The sequence below is a fragment of the Aplidium turbinatum genome, chromosome 12 (genome assembly GCF_918807975.1).
Source record: "Aplidium turbinatum chromosome 12, kaAplTurb1.1, whole genome shotgun sequence".
Taxonomy (NCBI): domain Eukaryota; kingdom Metazoa; phylum Chordata; class Ascidiacea; order Aplousobranchia; family Polyclinidae; genus Aplidium; species Aplidium turbinatum.
The window spans coordinates 5,927,334-5,950,322 of NC_137483.1; the positions used below are offsets into that span (position 1 = coordinate 5,927,334).

The 22,989-nt window shown below is 36.6% G+C and overlaps 2 protein-coding genes across 5 annotated transcripts in view; one reads left to right on the forward strand and one right to left on the reverse strand.

Annotated features, from left to right (window-relative positions):
• Positions 1 to 22,989, reverse strand: part of LOC145781078 (uncharacterized) — a 446,514-nt gene that overhangs the window by 288,165 nt on the left and 135,360 nt on the right. The gene's annotated exons all lie outside the window — the stretch shown is intronic.
• Positions 1 to 22,989, forward strand: part of LOC145781074 (uncharacterized) — a 54,930-nt gene that overhangs the window by 26,079 nt on the left and 5,862 nt on the right. The window contains exons 5-9 of one of the 4 annotated variants that reach the window (XM_082592813.1): positions 7,188 to 7,319; positions 9,532 to 9,702; positions 11,049 to 11,126; positions 12,465 to 12,542; positions 13,919 to 14,122. In XM_082592813.1, coding sequence (XP_082448939.1) covers positions 7,188 to 7,319; positions 9,532 to 9,702; positions 11,049 to 11,126; positions 12,465 to 12,542; positions 13,919 to 14,122 — 663 coding nt within the window. The remainder of the gene's footprint in view (positions 1 to 7,187; positions 7,320 to 9,531; positions 9,703 to 11,048; positions 11,127 to 12,464; positions 12,543 to 13,918; positions 14,123 to 22,989) is intronic. The other 3 variants (XM_082592814.1, XM_082592817.1, XM_082592816.1) reach the window with 3 other exon arrangements.

Sequence of the window (22,989 nt, forward strand, 5' to 3'; positions counted from 1 at the left end):
TTGGCCATATCTCGAAGTTTGGATTGGTAAGCATGAGTGACTTTGATTGCTTTGTCCAACTCTTTCTCACTACTTGGGGCAGAAGCCCTTTCCTCAACATCAGTGACCATGCCCAAAACTCTCTCAACAACATGATTTATAGCAGGCATGTTCTGTAGCAGAGTTTTGAATGATGAAAACTCCTCTATATGGTGCCAAGATCTGGGATTTTATGAGTCAGACATTCAAACTTGGGAAAAACTCTAATGAGTTCAAAAGAGTCTGGTCCGATCAAGTCCAGCAAGCGAGTGGAGTTTTGAATAGTATGCATTTGAACTAAGCCCTTTCCAGTAACGGCTCTCTCAGAACTTGATCAAAATGTTTGCATCTTTTGCCACATTCGGACCTTGGAGGATATGCTCACACAATCACTTGCAAAAGCAAACGCAACGTGGCGCTCAATGAGGTACCACAGGTGCAGGTTGAGTTTCAGGCGAGCACCAACAGCCATTTCAAGGAAAAAGTCCAGGTAGCCTATGTTGCTTCTTTTAGGAATGGCATTTGTGAGACCGTTCCACATTTCTTAGTCATTCACTTCAGCATTTGTCAAACTTGGGGATGTAAACTAATATTTAACATAAAAAAGCGTGAACATACTGGAAGAAGCCAGTTCTTGCAGTGGTACTGAAATGTTTAAATAATGAGGCAGAAGTGTTGGTTGATGTGATAAACATGACGGCCAAATGGATCAAAGAATGAAACAAGAAACGTGATTGAAGAACTGAATGCTGTCAATTTCAACATAAAAATAGTCTTGGGTCTGGTTTTTGACACAACTGCAGTAAACAGTGGTTAGAAAAGTGGCGTCACCGTTCAATTTCAAAGCCATATAGGACACAGTATCCTTCAACTAGCCTGCAGGCATCATATCATGGAGCTTGTTTGTGGTGGAGCAGCTTCAGTGGTCTACGGTGACACAGAATCACCACATGAAGCTGTATTTAAAAGCTTTGCAGAAGCTTGGGTGAACAATATATTATGTTTAAGTTTATGAAACTTTCCAAACGAACAACAGAAAATTGAATAGAATTAAAGAATCAGTTCTAGATTTCTTGTTTAGTTGGCTTCAAAATGGAATAAACATACGAGAAGATTACAAAAAGTTGGCTACTAATTGTCCATTCTTTTTCTTGGTGGTACATTCCGGCGTGGATACAATATTGTACGTTCAAGGCTCTAAGTGTGTTTAGCACGTATGATGGCGAAGATCATTTATACCATTCAAATTGCCTTGTTCAAGCAGCAGTTATCAGAAAATCCAGCTTTTACAAAAGATTATGGCCTTGGGAATATATATTCACTGGCTGCTTTTTTAACACTTTTTTATGTTAAATATTGGTTTACATCCCCAAGTTTGACAAATGCTGCAGCGTATGACTTGGAAATATAGAACACTCTCAAAAATGCCATTCAGCTCACCTCTAAAAGAATCAACATAGGCTACCTGGACCTTTTCCTTGAAATGGCTGTTACTGCACGCACGAAACTCAACCTGCACCTGTGGTACCTCAATGAGTGCCACGTTGTGTTTGCTTTTACAAGTGATCGTGCGAGCATATCCAGTATCCACCCAGGTCTAAATGTGGCAAAAGATGCAAACATTTCGATCAAGTTCTGAGAGAGCCGTTATTGGTAAGGACTTAGTTCAAATGCATTTCTAAACTCCACTCGCTTGCTGGACTTGATCGGACCAGACTCTTTTGAACTCATCAGAATTTTTCCCAAGTTTGAATGTCTGACTCATGAAAGTCCCAGATCTTGGCACCATATGGAGGAGTTTTCATCGTTCAAAGCTGTGCTGCAGAACATGCCTGCTACAAATCATGTTGTGGAAAGAGTTTTGGGCATGGTCACTGATGTTGAGGAAAGGGCTTCTGCTCCAAGTAGTGAGAAAGAGTTGGACAAAGCAATCAAAGTCACTCATGCTTACCAATCCAAACTTCGAGATATGGCCGAGAAATCATTGTCTAGCAAAAAGCTGGACATAACCACAAAATCATTTTTAAGAAATGTTAAGTGGTAAACTAATACGAAAAATGAAAAAAAAAACTGTCTTGAATTATTTAATGGGTAGTTCCAGTGGTCAGTGGTTAAAAGTTAAGTGGTAAAGCAATAAAGCTTGTCTATGATTAAACAAAAGTTGCTTGTATTTTAAATTTTGTGTCATTAGTCAATTAGTGTTGTATATTGAACTAAAAGTTGAACATTACACGTTTATGGGGTGCACATTTGGTCAAAAATGTGTTTTTTGCATTTTTTTCATAAACTAATTGGTTTAGGCCCCAAAACCCTCTGGAAGTTAGATAGGAAACCATGCATTCTGCTTCTTCAAAGCCACGTTTGAGCATTCTAGGCCTACCGGTTGCTGAGATACAGCCAGATTGGCCGATTTTGACCCGGCGGGGGGTACCGGCCTTCTGCTAGGGCGTCAAATGAGGGCCAATCTCAACAAAGCTTGGCAAGGTGTCATTTAGGACTATAATGCAGAGGTCTAAACAAGAAAAAGCTTAAAAATCAAAATTTAGTTTTTTTTGGGTCACCCTAATGTTTATGCTTGAAGTGTGTGAAATACAAAGTGATTCTCAAACTGTGCGCAGGCCTTAAAACTCGTGTTTTTTTCCGGCAGCCATCGTGGCCTACCGAGAGCTCCTTCTCGGCGGCCAAATCCGCGTGCTTGTAGGCCAAAATACAAATAATGATAGCACAAGTAAATAGAATTAAACTTGCAACAATGCTAAAATGATCACTTAGCGTTGTTGAAGTCTGAGCGACGTCCTGCAATAGAATCGTTGTACCACGCAATAACTGCTTTGTCGGGATTGTAATCCGGTATTGCGGGACCATCTAACGACACTGAATTATTTCAACTGCTTGCTGCTCAGTAAATTGTTTCAACTGCATACCGCCTGTCATAAAACCTGACCATTTATACCATTATGATGTCACCATTGCAGGTGTGAAGTCACTAACCCACACGCGGAAAATTTCTCAACTATGAAGATAGGTGTTTTCCCCTCGGATGTCAACTAACCTAGTTCTCCTTTTTAACAACGATTCAATGTCCGACAACATTGAAGCGACATAAAAACGACAGTCGACAATATTACCAGCCGATGTAAATTAGCACTTCGGATTAACACTGTAAAAATAAACGTTGAGAATTACAAACAAGACTTACAGCCGAGGATCGCAGCTGGATATATTCCAACAATAGCAAATGTTTCCGCACAATACAACAGTGGTGATTATGTCGTGCTGACCTAATTCTGCGTCACTCTTTGATACTACATATTTTCGGCAGTTAATCCACCATCATTCTATTGCGAAATTAAATAATTGGCTAGAAGAAACCGGCGGACAAACTTGGCCGACTGAGAAGGTAGTACCGGCGGTCATTCAAGCTCTACTTGGCGGCCTTGGCCGCGATGGCCGCCGGCTGCTTTAAGACTTGCGTGCGTCACAATGCCCTGGTGCGTCTTTTGAAATTTCAAAAAGCGTTGCACGAAGGTTCAGTTTCCTAACTAAAAAAATTACATGAAAGCAAGTTGTTGATCAATGCTTAAATTAAAGGTGCAAACGTTAGTCAACATTCTATTAACATTCACAGTTTTGCCATGATTGTGATTACAAATGAGAAAAATGAGAATTCTTTGTAAAAGTCGCAAAAAATTTTCAATGAAGGGATGTACCGATACTAGGCCTCGAAATTTGTACTTTTTTCTGGCGGACAAGCATGTCCTACCGGGCCCGGGGTCTGCTACTATTCGGTGAGTCCAATTCGGTGAGTCCGATTCGGTGAGTTCCTAACCTCTAATCCCTAACCCGAACCCATAACCCTAAAACGGCAATGATAATTAGGCTACGGTACCCAATAATTTAAAAAAAAAATTGATAAAATCCCCCGTTAAGGGATCGGACTCACCGAAACGGGCCATTCCGGTCCTACCGGACTGGCCCTTTCAAAGTTTCAGTGGACATATAATATCTCAACCGGACATATTTTTTGCATGTAGATTTTGCACAAAATCACAGTACAGTATTGTGTAGCCGTGTTTGTGGAAGAAGATTTTCTACAACAGAATAACTCTGCAATGATTAATGGCTTAATTAACCGACCCTATTTCTATCAGTATCAGCGTAAATAAGGTCGCCACAGACATTCGCCTAAGCACGTGCGGATTGCGGAACCCAGCTGAGACTTGCTTCTCTGTGACGTTTCTTTTTAATAAACGATCAATGTAACGCAATAATCCTCATTGTTTAAATTAGAATACATATCCTGCCGAAACGTACAGACAACTTTATTTCAAGGTAATATTGCAAGGCGTTGAAATGATGTAAAAATGGTTACTTTTGCCATCAGCTCCTTAACCACGCCACTCTAATGTGATCTTTAAAGCAATTGTCTACTATTATTGTTTCAGCTCCGTGTTTGTTTGCCTTAAACAAACAATTGTAACAATTCAAATTTATAATATATTTTTGCTGCATTAGCTCTATTTTTGTCAAGAATTTTGCGGCGGTCATTTATGATCGACCAATGAGTCGGCTTCGGCAGACATTCGAGGTCATGACCGCCGGATATTTCGAGGCCTGCAATACCAATATTTTTGCCAATAAAACTATTAAAAGAAACTCTGAATCGGCGTAATTTTTTTGTAAAGATTCCACAGACAGATAACACCAAAGTTGAAGAAAGTCACCTATATCAAAATTGTAAAGATTCATTAATATCTATTTTTAAAAATTCAATCAATTCAATCTCAACTGCATTGTTGTGTCGTAATAGTAGTGTCTAGTTGAAGATGACCACCATGATTGTGGACTGGGGTATAAAAGGAAGAAACAGACGTCGATCGTCATTGGGGTTTCTGACAAATTACTAAAAGGTTTGCACAATCTCTCCCAATAGGCTATCATAATTTAGTATGAGATATAAAATTTAAACCAGGTCCTTTCTGTAGTCATACAAAAACTATACGACAAATAGTGTGCGACATAGAGGCGCTTATCGCTTGGTTGAAGTTTTTGCAGGCTTGATATTACCCAGGCAGCAAAAATGTATAATTTTACATCGTTTCTACATCGCTAGACGTTTAAAAAATATGTAATTTGATCGTTTTTAGTGGGCGGATTCTATCAGTTTGTGAATTAATTTTTCCCTTCATGTGTAATGAAATTTCTTCTATCACATTAGATTTTTGAGATATGATTACAAAAATACTTTTTTTAATAAAAAAATTTAATATTTTTTTTTTAATAAGTTTTGCCAAAAGTAGAAGGTTTGGTGATGCGTTTACCACCAATATATGCAGTGCCATAACGAAAGGTTAGTGTTAGACAGGCCAAAATAGCCTAAATCAGGTTATTAGACAAGCATAGCCATTGGCTTGCTTTAATTTTTGTGATTTGATTTTGACAGTTTTGTTATCAATTTGTTTTAGTAATATCTCAAAAACCTGAGGTCAGATTCGTATTCAGCACCCCAAAATTATTCTAAATCAGTTTCCAAAGTTCATACCGCAAAACTTGTGTTGACCAACTAATTTGCTCTTCGCTATTTCTGTTGCGTTGTTGGTCTGCGTCAATACGACAAAAGTATGTCTGCAAAAACTTCCACCGTTTTAAAGTTTAATACTGAGATGATGTAACGTACCGTGACGTCGCATGGACGAAAAGCTTTCAAAAGTTTTACTTTTATGCTCCGTTAAGAAACACAAAATAAAAGCACAGATGATACACATTGGGGAAGTTGAGTCGCCTTTACAGTTTAAGAATAGAGCAACGCAAAGCTGCTGAAAACAAAACCTTTTTGTTTAAATGAAAGAATCACTGCAAGTAACAATGCCAAAAAGTGCACACAAGAAGTCATGGGAGTGTGAGGAATCAAAAGTGTGAACAGGTTGACATTTTTTACATCAGTGTAAAGTTAGTTACTACTTTAAAAAATCTATATCTATGTTAACTGCAAGTGCAAAAAATTTTCAGCGAATGCGTTATTGTTTACATTTTTAGTATCGGCCAAATTTAGCCGGTACCGGTACATGTCCAGATAAAATTTATAGAAAAACATATAAAAACAATGAAAACTATTAATACTACAAAAAGTGCTCAATGCTAAGCAAAAAAGCAAAGCAGAGCGAATTAAATCAAATATATATAGTTATTACTATCTGAATCCTTAACAGCCTGTTTCACCTTTACGAATCATCAGAAGTTTTTATTCAAATAGAATCAATTAGAAAATTCTATTTGAATAAGAACTTTTGATGACCCGTATAGGTGAAACAGGCTGTTAAGGATTCAGATAGTAATAACTATATTTGATTTAGAAAAACATATATATATATATGTTGAGTTATTGATTTTTAATCCTGTGTTCCAACATAAAGCTCATAACATAACTGAGTTATTGATTTTTAATCCTGTGTTCCAACATAAAGCTCATAACATAACTTCGTCAATGCCATCGGTCGTCATAAGTGCGTCGCGAGTTCAGCAACTTCTTCCAAGTGTGTCGATTAAAACTCGTGCAAGATCTGTTTCTGTTTGGAGACGCGATATACTAAAGCTCGAATTACTGTTGTGTTGAGATCCTTTCAGGAGCTTGTTGAATGTGATGGGATATATGTATGTCCACGGAAGGAGCGCGTCAGAAAGCACAAAAACCTTTTAAGCGGAATTTTAGGCCAATCAAAATCAATCAATTTCTATTTGCAACTACTGATACGAAACAATATAACAAACCTACTAGCAGAGTGAAAAATATGTAGCTGGCTATGGTCTGGATTTTGTTTTTATCATGGAAATGTTCTTGCAAGATTAGAAGGAACATAAAAAATATTTTCGTTATTTGAATTTGACTAAGGAAAAATATTTTTCTCAACAAAGCCTAAAGTCTTAAGTATGCACATATTTGTGAATACTTGCTTGTCCATGAAGGTGTGAATTCAAAATGTTTATACTGCATGAATCTAATCTGTTATATGTTCTAAATATTTAGTGCCATAAAAAAAGCCAATTTGGAATGTCATCCATTGAGCCTTTATATTGATCTTGCGTCTAATTGCAATATTAATTTTACTCTACTTATGTAGAGTAGTGCTCAGTCAGTTTATGAATCAACACATTTAAATTGTTTCATGCAGGGTGTTCTTACTATCCAACTTTCAACTCCAATGCAACTGCCAACGTGACTTGTGGGAATACCGCCACTTGTCATGATGGCACAATTTCTACTTGCGACAAAGACGGAAAATTTTCTCCAGAATTCAAATGTGGTAAGAAGTAGCCTATATATGTAGAATTTTCCATGAAGAATTGTATGGGGGGTCTGCGTTTTAATTTTATGACAATACAAAACGTCGTGTGTTGCAGTAAACGTTGATGAGTTTACTAAAGTAATGTAACCAAGCTTTGCCTTCACGTAAAGAATATTCAAACTTTTTGCTTATTTACAAGAAATCGAACTTTTGACTCCATGCCAGAGGTCACAATTGAATCTTAGGCAGAGAGTTCGTTTTGTACCGTTGTTTGTACAAGCCAAGTAGCATTGCAGGGTTCAATGTAACATATTTATTTCGTAACGAGATATTAAACCTGGCTTTGTTAATTCACTTTGTTTGTTTGAGGTCGCAACTGGTGGAAAGAAACTTAGCCTTACCCAGTTCTTATCCACAGTTATAAGCAAGTGTCGTACTGTTGACGTACTTCACTTTGACGTGAATGTACTTTTGACGCAGTTACGTTTAATTTACCTACTGTTGACGCAAACACCAGTACGAAATGAAGTCCCAGAAAACGTGAACGTACTTTTGACGCAAATACCAGTACGAAATGAAGTCCCAGAAAACGTGAACGTGACGTGAACGTACTTTTGACGCAAATACCAGTACGAAATGAAGTCCCAGAAAACACAAATCGTTTTTAGATTGTCTTGTGAAAAAGAAGAAATTTTTCAGGAATTCTGGCAACGTTATAAAAATATATACTTGTTCGCTACTAATTATTACGTTTAGCTGTTTCGGAGGTGATTCTCCGAACATTCGTATGCTTGGGTTAACTTTTAGGTGACTACTATTAAAAATATTTTTTGTATGGTGTCAGGCTTCTTTGAAGCAAAATGGAGAGAGAGATCCACCAGAACTAGCCTTTCTTATTTTGTATTATTTTGCTGCCATTCAGCTTATGACTAAATCTTTATTGATACAATACAATTTTGTCAGTGCAAATGCACGTTATAATATAGTTTAATTTTGGCCGTTGGGTATTTGTGCACGGTAACTGCTTTGTGACTGTGACTGGTATTGCATGTAATTCACTTATGATTTTTTGAAATGTGCAAGAATCAGACCAATAATAATTATTGTGGCATGCGTTATGTTTAATATTTCATTGTTTCCAGAAGGAATGTTCGACAATATCATTGTGTGCGGGTATGTTACAACCTAGTTTCGATGCTAATTTTTTGTTTTGTTTGCATTTTGAAGTAAGTTTGATGTTTTGACACTTAAATTTAGCATTCTTGTAATTTTATGCAAAAGGACAAGATAAACGAACGATGTTACAACATTATATAGTGTTTTTGAATAACAAGAACTAATTGCTCCTAATTCATCACCATTTTACCGTTTTGCTTAAGAAAATTCAATCCAAATCTAGAGTATTTCAAGCTCCTGATTCCGAAAATGCGCTTAGTTTTTTTGAATTGGCTCTAGTTTGAGATATTCGACAATGAAAGTGTTTTTGAAATCGTTACCTAAAAGCTTTTGATTAGAAAATAGCACTGTTTACCATTATGACGTCATAATTGCGATTTCCTAGTTCAAGCGGTTGCCATTGTAAAAAGTTCAAAACACAATAGTTCATCCATAGCATTGTTATGCTTACACTTGTCTATGAACTAAAACAAAACAATTTAAAATGAATTCTGTAGGCAGTTAGTAGCTTAGCTTACTTAGTAGTTCCAATACCGATAGGCCTACCGTGAAGTCAACAAGCACGTAAAGTATATTCTTCATCTTGCATCCTCAGATTTACTTTATATCGTATTGTGAGTGTTACTAGGCTAGTGAACGTAAAATAACTGTTTGTTTAATTGTAATCAACTTGATTGGTTCCAAATAGCCGTTTGTATAACTCAGATATATGCCAGGGATTACTTCCAGTTATATCCATGTAATTAACAACACGACGTATAATTTTGCTTTATCTTAAAAACTAACTATCAATTCGAAAAATAAGTATATTTTTGGAATCAAGGCACCTTCGAAATACTCCAAATCGACTCTCACGTGCCGTGCCCTTAAATATTTTTTTGTTGTTGTTGGCCAGTGTAGTCTAATTTAATCCAATTTCTAGAAAAAATTTCAATTTCTAACTTAAATTTTCTAAAACTGTTTTGTTTTAGGACTTTATGTGTAAATTGTGTATTGTGTGCGAACATATTTTTACTACTTGTAAATACTAACCAGGCTTTCTCCCTGCATTCAGCCTCACCAACTACAACACCTTCACCGACTACAACGCCAGAACCGACTACAACGCCAGAACCGACTACAACGCCTGAACCGACTACAACACCTGAACCGACTACAACACCTGAACCGACTACAACACCTGAACCGACTACACCGCCTGAACCGACTACAACGCCTGACCCAAGTATGCTATGCTTTGTCAAGCATGTAACATTTTGATACATCATGGTATGAAGCGCAATCTCTGTACCTATCTTTCGCCAATGACAAAAAGTGATCATTCGTTTTGTTTGAATCTTAGCAGCAATGTCAAATTATGCTTATTAACTTGTGTTTTCTTGTTTCAAAAAAATCATCAAGTTTAAAAGTCTACTTTGATCAACTTTAGTCTAGTGAGTTTACAGTGGTGTAAAGATACCAACGAAACTGATTTTATTAAATTCTGTGTTCAAAGCTTTTAACTTTTAGGAAAAGGGCTGTTTAAAACAAAATATGTTGTTTCGATGCTAACTTTTTGTTTTGTTTTCATTTTGAAGTAAGTTTGATGTTTTAACACTTAAGTCTAGAATTCTTGTAATTTTACTCAAAAGGACCAGATGAACGAACGCTGTTAAAACATTATATAGTGCATTTGAATAACAAGAACTAATTGCTCCTAATTCATCACTATTTTGCATAAAAAAATCAATCCAGAGTATTTCAAGGCTCCTGATTCCAAAAATGCACTTAGTTTTTTTGAATTGGCTCTAGTTTGAGATAGTCAACAATGAAAGTGTTTTTTAAAATCGTTACCTAAAAGCTTTTAATTAGCAAATAGCACTGTTTACCATTATGATGTCAAAATTGCGTTTTCCTAGTTCAAGTGGTTGCCATTGCAAGAAGTTCAAAACCATTTAAAATGCACTCTGTATTTAGTTAGTAGTTAGTATTATTATTATTAGTATTCAGTTAGTAGCTTAGCTTACTTAGTAATAGTAGTTCCAATACCGATAGGCGTACCGTTGAAGTGAACAAGCACTTAAAGTATATTCTTCATCCTGCATCCTCAGATTTACTTTATATCGTATTGTGAGTGTTACTAGGCCAGTAAACGTAAAATAACTGTTTGTTTAGTTGTGATCAACTTGATTGGTTCCAAATAGCCATTTGTATAACTCAGATATATGCCAGGGATTACTTCCAGTTATATCCATGTAATTAACGTCACGACGTTAAGTGTATGGATACTCGCACTGCAAATGAATAATTTTGCTTTATCTCAAAAACTAGCATCAATTTGAAAACATAAGTATATTTTTGGAATCAGGGCGCCTTCGAAATGCTCCAAATCGATTCTCACATGCCGTGCCCTTGAGCAATTTTTGTTGTTGTTGGCCAGTGTAGTCTAATTTAATTCAGTTTCTAATTGAAAAATTTCAATTCCTGACTTAAATTTTCTAAAACTGTTTTGTTTTAGAACTTTATCTGCATTGTGTGCGAACATATTTTTACCACTTGTAAATACTAACAAGGCTTTCTCCCTGCATTCAGCCTCACCAACTACAACTGCTCCGATTACAACGCCTGAACCGATTACAATGCCTGAACCGACTGCAACTCTTGGCCCAAGTATGCTATGCTTTGTCAAGCATGTAACTTTTAGATATAGCATGATATGAAGCGCAAATCGCTGTACTTATCTTTCGCCACAGTATTCGCCAAGGACATAAAGTGATCATTGCTTTTGTTTGAATCTTAGCAGCATGTCAAATCATAATGCATTATTAACTTGTGTTGTCTTGTTTCAAAATATGTGTCAAGTTTAAAAGTCTAGTTTGATGAACTTTAGTCTAGTGAGTTTACTGTGGTGTAAACTGTAAAGATACAACCGAAAATGATTATATTATAAAGTCTGTGTTCAAAGCTTTTAACTTTTAGAAAAAGGGCTGTTTAAAACAAAATATGTTGTTTCGATGCTAACTTTTTGTTTTGTTTGCATTTTGAAGTGAGTTTGATGTTTTGACACTTAAATCTAGAATTCTTGTAATTTTGATCAAAAGGACCAGATAAACGAACGATGTTAAAACATTATATCGTGCATATGAGTAACAAGAACTAAATGCTCCTAATTTATCACCATTTTGCCATTTTGCATAAAAAAAAATCAATTCAGACCATTTCAAGCTCCTGATTCCCAAAATGGACTTAAACTTTTTAAATTTACTCTAGTTTGAGATATTCGACAATAAAAGTATTTTTGAAATGGTTACCTAAAAGCTTTTAATTAGCGTTTTTCTACTTCAAGCGGTTGCCATTTTAAAAAGTTCAAAACCATTTAAAGTGCACTCTGCATTTAGTTAGTAGTTAGTATTGTTATTATTAGTTTTCAGTTGGTAGTTTGGCTTACTTATTAGTTCCAATACCGATAGGCCTACCGGTGAAGTCAACAAGCACTTAATGTATATTCTTCATCTTGCATCCTCAGATTTACTTTATATCGTATTATGAGTGTTACTAAGCCAGTGAATGTAAAATAACTGTTTGTTTAATTGTAATCAAGGTGATTGGTTCCAAATAGCCGTTTGTATCACTCAGATATATGCCAGGGATTACTTCCAGTTATATCCATGTAATTAACGACACAACGTTAGGTGCATGGATACTCGCAACTGCAAATGAATAATTTTGCTTTATCTCAAAAACTAGCATCAATTCGAAAACATAAGTATATTTTTGGAATCAGGGCGCCTTCGAAATGCTCCAAATCGATTCTCACATGCCGTGCCCTTAAGCAATTTTTGTTGTTGTTGGCCAGTGTAGTCTAATTTAATTCAGTTTCTAATTGAAAAATTTCAATTTCTTACTTAAATTTTCTAAAACTGTTTTGTTTTAGAACTTTATCTGCATTGTGTGCGAACATATTTTTACCACTTGTAAATACTAACAAGGCTTTCTCCCTGCATTCAGCCTCACCAACTACAACTGCTCTGATTACAACGCCTGAACCAATTACAATGCCTGAACCGACTGCAACTCCTGGCCCAAGTATGCTATGCTTTGACAAGCATGTGACATTTAGATACGGCATGATATGAAGCGCTAATCGCTGTACTTATCTTTCGCCACAGTATTCGCTGATGACAAAAAGTGATCATTCGTTTTGTTTGAATCTTAGCAGCATGTCAAATCATGCATTATTAACTTGTGTTGTCTTGTTTCAAAATATGTATCAAGTTTAAAAGTCTAGTTTGATGAACTGTAGTCTAGTGAGTGTACTGTGGTGTAAACTGTAAAGATACAACCGAAAATGATTTTATTAAAGTCTGTGTTCAAAGCTTTTAAATTTTATAAAAAGGGCTGTTTAAAACAAAATATGTTGGTTCGATGCTAACTTTTTGTTTTGTTTTCATTTTGAAGTGAGTTTGATGTTTTGACACTTAAATCTAGAATTCTTGTCATTTTGATCAAAAGGACCAGATAAACGAACGATGTTAAAACATTATATCGTGCATTTGAATAACAAGAACTAATTGCTTCTAATTCATCACCATTTTGCATAAAAAAAATCGATTCAGACTATTTCAAGCTCCTGATTCCCAAAATGGACTTAAACTTTTTAAATTGACTCTAGTTTGAGATATTGGACAATGAAAGTATTTTTGAAATGGTTACCTAAAAGCTTATAATTAGCAAATGGCATTGTTTGCCATTATGATGTCATAATTGCGTTTTTCTACTTCAAGTGGTTGCCATTTTAAAAAGTTCAAAACCATTTAAAGTGCACTCTGCATTTAGTTAGTAGTTAGTATTGTTATTATTAGTTTTCAGTTGGTAGTTTGGCTTACCTACTTATTAGTTCCAATACCGATAGGCCTACCGTTGAAGTCAACAGGCACTTAAAGTATCTTCTTCATCTTGCATCCTCAGATTTACTTTATATCGTATTGTGAGTGTTACTAAGCCAGTAAACGTAAAATAACTGTTTGTTTAATTGTAATCAACTTGATTGGTTCCAAATAGCCGTTTGTATCACTCAGATATATGCCAGGGATTACTTCCAGTTATATCCATGTAATTAACGACACGACGTTAAATGTATGGATACTCGCAACTGCGAATAAATAATTTTGCTTTATCTCAAAAATTAGCATCAATTTGAAAAAAATAAGTGTATTTCCGAATCAGGGCGCCTTCTAAATACTCCAAATCGATTCTCACATGCCGTGGCTTTAAATAATTTTTGTTGTTATTGGCCACTTGGCCAGTGTAGTCCAATTTAATCCAACTTCTAATTGAAAAAATTCAATTTATGACTTAAATTTTCTCAAACTGTTTTGTTTTAGGACTTTATAATTATGTATTGTGTGCGAACGCATTTTTACCACTTGTAAATACTAACCAGGCTTTCTCCCTGCATTCAGCCTCACCAACTACACCTCCACCGATTACAACTACACCTGCACCGATTACAACTACACCTGCACCGATTACAACTACACCTGCACCGACTACAACTACACCTGTACCGACTACAACTACACCTGCACCGACTACAACTACACCTGCACCGACTACAACTACACCTGCTCCGACTACACCTGCACCGACCACAACTCCTGGCCCAAGTATGCTATGCTTTGACAAGCATGTGACATTTAGATACGGCATGATATGAAGCGCTAATCGCTGTACTTATCTTTCGCCACAGTATTCGCTGATGACAAAAAGTGATCATTCGTTTTGTTTGAATCTTAGCAGCATGTCAAATCATGCATTATTAACTTGTGTTGTCTTGTTTCAAAATATGTATCAAGTTTAAAAGTCTAGTTTGATGAACTTTAGTCTAGTGAGTGTACTGTGGTGTAAAGATACAAGTAAGCTTGATATAAAAGAATTTTCAATTTCATTGCAAGCCTAAAACAAAAGTGAAATGCCTGAAAATCTAGAAGCCCAAGAAAGCAATGTAAGCTTCTAAGTTGGTGGCATTTGCACCACAATTTAATAATTTGTGCTGGAGATTTTTAGGTTTAAGACACGTAGTACTCTGAGTATGAACCTGGCTTTTTTGAAGAACTCGTGTGTGTATGTGAGGACACGTTGCAATAAATGTTGAACACTCTCAAATAATTTGCACTAGAGATTTTTAGGTTTAAGACACATAGTACTCTGAGTATGAACAATCTTTTTAATGTTTTTTTATCTTCTTGGATTTTACTCTTGCAAAACCATCTCACTTAACATTTTGGCAGAAAAAATTGAAACTATTTTAAAAGTTAAATTCATTGTTGTTCATCTTTTTGTGATATTTTGGGCTCGAATGACGCTGCATTTCTCTTGCAGTCATTCATTTGCATGTCTCAACTACAGTATACTCGTGTCAGAATTTTTCAACCATGCAACATTTCAAAGTATTTATTCTTCTAAATAAAACCTGATCCCGTTTTTGTGAATTTTAACATATTTCCTACTTTTATCCTTTACCCTTTAAGTCACTCAGCTTCTTTTGCATCGATAGATAAAACCCTTCATTGATCTACAGTTTTTACTAGAACGGTTGGTATTCAGCAGAAAAAGATTAACTGAGTAACATTGCCAATACAAAACATTGAGGATGGGTTTGAAACCAACTTAACGTCAAAAGAATTCTTCTTTACGTCACTGCAGGAACTATACTGTTTGGCAGAGACTTTACCATTGAACATAATCCAGGCCAATCTATGGCCAAGTTCATTATTAGGTTGATCCCCAACTTAGTTTATCCTTAAAACCATCTAATGTGAAAGGCACCTGGGAATGTGAAAGGCACCTGGGAATTGTAGTCCACAGAAATCTGCTCTCGTTCCAGTGTTGTTCAACATTTATATGTGGAGGACACCTTGTCCAAGGATTTGGACACTCTATCTTTCTATCTGCACCAATGCAGCGTCTCTTGCCGAGTGAAATAAACAGTGCAATCGATTGAGTTTCATTTTTAGCAGCATGATTGTTAAATGACAGCACAGTTACTTGTCAGTTAATTAACAGCACACAAACTCAACACGTGGCAGTCACTGTTGGGTTAGTCTCGAATGACCACGAAAACCTCAGTCATCGCTCACGTAGCAGTCCTTGCGTCGCCCAACGGCAGGTACGCGCACAGTGCTGCGTAATTACCATTGCGTGGCGTCTCAGGGCATAACATGTGTTATGCCTTTACACTACATCTCCGCCCAAGCATCGAGGTACTGTAAAGACATCACACAGAAACAGATGTATAACCACACATTGCAAATACAGTACAATAAACAGAATAAGTTTTCACACGGTTCATGGGAAGATAATAGGGTACGGTATTAAATAAGATCAGTTAAGCTTTTGTGAGCAAGTCTCATGTATGCAAGTTAAACAATCATGAAACTTCGCGGAACGTTGTCAACTTTCCTATCGTAAGACACTTTCAAGGAAATATGGTAAATCAAAACAATATGCACTAATAAGACACAACTATAGTCCTACATTATCTCCCCCCCAAAAAAAACACAAGACGTAAGCAGTTAATATGCCAAGCGTTCAGGTGGTTTTGAGATCCTGCCGGATCTTGTTCTTGTAGATTGGACGTCGCTGGTCTCCGTATTTGCTTCGTTGTTAACTAAGTGATTGTTAATAGAATGAGAGATTTCACATTTCACGCTAGGCCTACTACTTATATCAAATTCACCAGCCTGTGGTATTTTTACCAATGCTCTGCGGTTTCTACGAACTGATGTTCCTTGATTGGTGTCTATGATGTATGACCGTTTGGCGTCATACTCGTTTCTCACGACCCCCTTCTGCGTGTCACTGCTGTCTCTAACAAACACCTCATCACCTGGATGGAGGGTGGGTAGCGGTCTCGCTCCATGGTGACGGTCAAAGTCTTTTTTTTGTTTGATTTGATCCTCAAGGTCAAGTTTACGGACAAGTGTAAAATCTGGCCAATTTGGCAGCAAGTTGTCGGGAAAACATGGCAGTTTTGTCCGGAGCTTGCGGCCCATCATCAACTCTGATGGAGAAAATCCATTCCTCAATGGCGTCGAACGATAAGCCAACATTGCCAAGTACGGATCTTTACATTTGTCAAGAAATGTCTTCATGGTTCTGACGGCTCTTTCGGCTTCGCCATTAGATTGTGGATATCTAGGACTAGACGTAACATGAGTTATGCTAAAATCTTCTACAAAGTTTGAAAAGTCTCGGCTCTTATACTGCGGGCCGTTGTCAGAAACTAGTATCTCGGGAATGCCATAACGAGAAAACATAGACTTCATGTGATTAATGATGGAAAGAGATGTTGTACTCGATAACAAGGATAATTCGATCCATCTCGAAAAATAGTCTATCAGCAAAAGATACTTCTTACCTTTGAACTCAAATAGATCACTCGCTATTTTTTGCCATGGTCTGCTCGGTCTCTCCACGGGCAGCATTGGTTCACACCGATTGCGGGAATGTTCCGCGCAACAAACACAACTCCTCACCATTTCCTCGACTTGTTTACTCATTCCTGGCCACCAAATTGAATCGCGAGCTCGTTGGCGACACTTGACGATTCCCATGTGGCCTTCGTGGATTTTCTCCAGGATATCCAATCGTAATGAAACGGGAATCACTAGTCTTGTTCCTCGAAGTAGCAATCCATCGTGTACGGACAATTCGCTTCTAAAGGGAATTCTAAAAACAATTCGCTTCTTCTCCGAATGGAGGCATGGGTTCGAATCCCACTTCTGACACTATGTTGGGTTAGTCTCGAATGACCACGAAAACCTCAGTCATCGCTCACGTAGCAGTCCTTGCGTCGCCCAACGGCAGGTACGCGCACAGTGCTGCGTAATTACCATTGCGTGGCATCTCAGGGCATAACATGTGTTATGCCTTTACACTACAGTCACGATAGCAGCCTCAAACCGAAGAAAAAAGCGCTTACATTACAATTTCTAGTGTTGGTTGTTGTGATGCGGAAGTGTTGTGTTGGGCTTCGCAGAGAGTGCGTGGACGTGCTGTGAGTTGCAGATGGAAAGCCATATTTGTCTAGGACATCTCACCACTAACCGACTTGACGCGAATTCCTTACTGATCCGATTAACGTTCTTTATAGCATGCCCGTGGCTTGTTTAATTCGAACTTTGGACATCTATTTTATGAAACAGCTACAGAGTAATCCTAAAACTTCTAACTCCATTACCTGTTGATTGCTGATGTTTTAAATGATTGTTGTATTATTGATGAAAAATATTTAATATTGATCGAAAATGTAAGCCGCGTCCTAATCCAAACCGCACAAAGGATGAGAAATAAAAAGTGCACAAGTGAGCTTTTCCAATGCAAATTAATGCATCTAATACCAGTGAGTCACGACCCATTGGTGGGTCGCGAAGCTATTTCAGGTTGGTCGCGCAAAGCATTTTTAGATGTTACTGAATGTTAAAATTTTCTAAAAATTACCGACATTACTATGGATCTCACAAGCCACAGTTTGGTATTGAACAGTACTGCGCCTTCGCCATCGCTGCTCTTATCTTCACTTCATTGGTTGACTTTCAATTTTCATGAATCGTGCACCCTATTTTCTGTTAGATCGGCAAATTATTGCATTATCATTACGTAACAATTATGCAACAATGTAACAATTATATGTGTTGTGTCGCATTAACGTACGCCAGTACGTACGCCAGTAGTAAAGATGCCATATCTCGTGGGTCGCACAATAAAACTTGCATTAAAAGTGGGTCGCAAACTGAAAAAGGTTGGGAAGCACTAATTTAATATAATTTCACAGTGTTCCTTCTACTTCCAAGCTAAAAATACTTGATAGTGTTCGGTACGGTAACACCAATTCAATGTAAAAAATGCGAACGCCATCCGCCGGTAAAAAAGTTTTTGCATGCCTGGCGTAGACCTGTGTTGCAACTTAACGTTCGTGTTTCCACATTGTTTTTTCCAAAATAGCTTATCATGAAAGCTTAGTTAAAGGTATGCCAAAAAAATCGGTTTACATTAAAGTCGAATATAGCCGTTGACAAAATTTAAGTCACGCAATGTTTGTGTACAGAAGAGATAAGAAAAAGGTGTCCAATAAAACTAACCTGAGTTACTAACACAATGTTACTGTACTTTTATTTTTGATCAATAATACAGTATTAAAAGCTTTGGTAGAGAGTTTGCATTTTTAAACCATAGACAAGCAAAACAAAGTAACTTTAGCGGTTTAACATATGTATTACACACAAAACAAAATATATAACATAATGACTCAAACGTTTTCGACAGGTACGTGTGTCCTCATCAGGAATTAAATCTGCAATTAAACTAATTAAAGCAAGTTAAATGCAAAGTCAAATTTATTTTACAGTTTTTCATTTTTTGTATATTGCAGATTTAATTCCTGATGAGGACACGTGTCGAAAACGTTTGAGTCATTATGTTATATATTTTGTATGTAATACGTTATGTAATCCCGCTAAGGTTACTTTGTTTTTCTTGTCTATTGTTCAACAATATTAGAAACATCAGCAATCAACCGGTATCGGAGTTAGAAGTTTTAAGATTACTCTGTTGCTGTTTTCTAAAATAGATCAACAGATGCCCAGGTTCCAGTCAAACAAGCCACCGGCATGCTATGATAAGGAAGAGTTAATCGAATTAGTAAGGAATTTGCGTCAAGTCGTTTAGTGGTGAAATGTATCCTGTGGTGAGAGGTTCTTACTCAGACAGCAAATCAGTCGCTTTTTACATTAATTCAACGTCTTCAGACGTCCATAGACGTTGAATCTATGTAAAAAGTGTCTAATTTGACAGGATGTCCTGTTCCTGATTGTTTCAAGTTCAACTGTATGTGCTGATGTCTCCGCAGTGTTTGCTTGATACAGAAATGCAAGTTTGCAGAGGATCTACATTCTTCCGGTCTATTAACAAAATGAGCATTGGAAGCACAATTACCAATTAACTTGTAAACAACTTGAATTACAAATTACAAACTTTCCAACAATAGTGCTTTTGCAGGTGCAGTGGTCCACAGGGCACCATTGGCAACTCTTTTTGAACAAAAAAAGACATGTCTTATCAGTGGATTAAAAATGTTAACAGACGTACACAACAAAACCAATCAAAATAAATATAAACTTATTGGAGATATATATATATTGCTTATGGCAACATCTTGTGAGTACAGAAATGATTGAATAAAATTGAGGCTTTGAGTATATTAACTCGGCAAGCAAATCATTTTTTTGCCCTGATAAACTTCTGCAAATGTTGAACCTATATAACATAGCGTGGAGAGTACCTGCTGCGTTTTCAAGGACATTGGCATCTTTCTTTTACTGGTTCTAGCCTGTAGCTGTAGCCAAGTTGTAGCTTTTAATTCTTTTTTGCTCAAAATCAAGGTTACGTAACGTCTGCGACGCAATTCAAGTCAATTTATTTTGTTTCAGAATAAATGTAATTACCAAAACAATGCATTATTGTTGGTTAAAATATGGCGCAATCTGGATGGTAGCGAAAGACCATAAGCAGTCATCTAGTCAGCCACCACCCCTTAACAGTAAATCTAACTACACATACATACACACTAGTGTGCAGAGGCAGGCACACTACTTCAATGAATAAAAAAGGTTTGCTACTGGCACATTGTATCCAACCCTCAATACGAGGAAGGAACATAATGATGATGACTGAGATTGAGAAACAACTGCTGTTGGTTTGAATCTCCATTCTCACAATAATCTCCATTCTCACTTCCGATTAAAGGCACTGAAAGCGAAACCGCAACACAAAATACAAGCTAGAGCAGCGGTTCCCAAACGTTTCCAAGCATTTTGCTTGGGAGACCCTTTGGAATTTATTGTTGATTTGCAGCCCTTTAAAAATAATTAGATAAATAAGCACTGTAGGCCTAAGTAATATTTCAACAAAAATGGCAGAAAAGATTAATGCTTTTGAAATGTGGTGCTTCCGTAGAATGCAACGCATGGCAAAGAAAACAAATAAAGAAATTCTACACCAAGTGAACCAAACCAGAACTCTGTTAAAAAGTATGAAAACCAGACAATATAAATTTCTCGGCCATGTAGTAAGAAAACAAAAACTGGAGCATCTCTCTTTAACTGGTAAAATTTTTGGAAAGCGGGCACCTGGCAGACAAAGACAAACACATCTGGAACAATTTAACGACAAGACAGAAACAATCATCCATGCAACATATAATAGGAACATTTGGTCTAATTATTCATCTGAGGCCGTCGATGCCTGGTTCAGGCAAGGCAATTGAAGAAGAAGAAGGCCTAAGTTAGACAAAAAAAATTAATGAACGCCATGGAAAAAAAAACACGGTAGCCTACAAAAAGTAAAAATTACTGTTAAACAAGCTAGTAAAAGCAAAGCAAAAATTAGCGAGTATCATCAGAAGTTTACTGGATAGCTGCACTTGTTTTGGTGCAATTATTTCATGACTGTTTAGTTTGGTTTTGCATTGAGCAACTTTCGTGTCGTGTGCTACCTGATAGCCTACTAATTCTGTTAATTTATCAGTCTGTTGCAAGAGATGTCAAAAAAGCTCAGTAGAATTTTAATCGTAACGATTAGGCGCACATTAAACATCCAAAAAAGCTTTATTTATTTGTAGGGCCGCAGAAGTCAATAAAGTCAAAAATTTTTAACGACCTCGTCTGTCCACCAATCAAAGAATAAAATTGTTTTCAGCACCTAGGTTACTGTTTCTAAGAAGTTTATAGGTCAAAACAGTTAAAATTGACAACAAAGTCAAAATTTTGAATAAAGTCAAAATTTGTCAAATTATGGCTTTTGACAAACTTTTTGTGTTTCTTAGAGTAATTTTTGTCAAAATCTTTGTAGAAGCATTGTAAATCAGGAACTACAACACAATTAAACCATAGTAACCCATAAAAGCAAGAAATATGTCACAATGCCCACTTGGATCAGAAGTAACTTTTATCGCAAATTGTCCATTGTTTATTCTTCCACTTCACAAACGTGGTCTTTTCGATCAGTGGTGCCACTCCTAGTGTTTTTCCACTAGATCTAGTGTTTTTGGATTGCATCTAGTGTTCTAGTGTTTTTTTTGCTATGTAGTGTTTTTTTAGTGATAAGTTTGGACAGTGTTCAAAGTGGGTCTGCTACTATTCGGCTAGTCCGATTGGGCTATTCCGATTGGGCTAGTCCGATTCGGCTATTTCCCTTTTCGGCTACAGCCCGATTCGGCTAGTCCGATTTGGCTAGTCTGATTGGGCTAGTTCCCTATTTAGCTACAGTCTTTATCAGTTAGTTCCCTATTCGGCAATTTTTTGAAAATCAAACGATAATCCTTCTGTAATCCAACAAAATCCTTCTGCAAATCCAATGACGCCTTCTGTTTATTTAGGGAGTTTTGTATTTTATTCCACAATATGGTTTCTTTTGCATTCCGACAAAGAAAAACAAATTGAAATGAAATTTAGCGAAAAATGTTTGAACTATTAAGTTGAACTGTTTGCTCACATAAAATCGACAACGATGCCTTCTGTTTATTTAAAGAATGTTGTATTTTATTCCACAATATATTTTCTTTTATATTTGAAATAATCGAAGCTTTAGATGAGTGTGGTTTACACCTAACCACTGAGACCTTAAATCATATTTATGACACCGGAAACATCTCTAGTGATATGGTACGTTCCATATTCATAACTTCACCAAAGAAAACCGGAGCAACAAAATGCTCACTCCACAGAACAATTAGCCTTGTGAATCATTTAACAAAGATCTTACTTCGAATCATGATGATGACTGATGAGTAGGGCCATTTAAAGTCATTAAAGTCATATTTTTTTCTATGCATCAGTAAGTCGTGAAATCAATTTTAACGCAAAAACCGCATCCCTGTGAGGTATATTAAGAAAGTTATGAAGTCATATAAAGTCATATTTTCCTGGTTAGGTCATAAATCAGCTTTTTAAGTTATATAGTCATATTTTTGAGTTATAAAGTCATACCGTTGTATACTTTAAATAAAAAGTACCAATTTAAGCGGTGAAGCAATTAAGCACTAGAAAGTAAGGAAATTTCTGATTGAACGAAGGCAAACTGTAGGATTAGCCTACATAACACTTACAGTCACAGACCTATAATTTATGAGGTCACACGTTGCATTGTGTTGCAAATGAAAGAGGCCCATGCTGATCTAAATGCCCTTGATTTCGGAAAAGATCCGCTTGAGCTCAAAAATTACATTAAGAAGCGATTGGACAAAAACGATGTGAAACAAATTATGGAGCTACAAAGACAAGACATTTCACCAGCGCTTTATGCAAAACTGCAGAAGTGTCAACCCACATCGGTGTCTGTGGAGCGCTCATTTTCCTTACTAAAGTCATTTTTACGTCCAAATCGTAACTTCAAAGACTCTAACATTCCACACTACATGAAACTGTACTACAACGTCTACAACAGTGGTTTAAAATAAAAATGGATGTGTAGTACT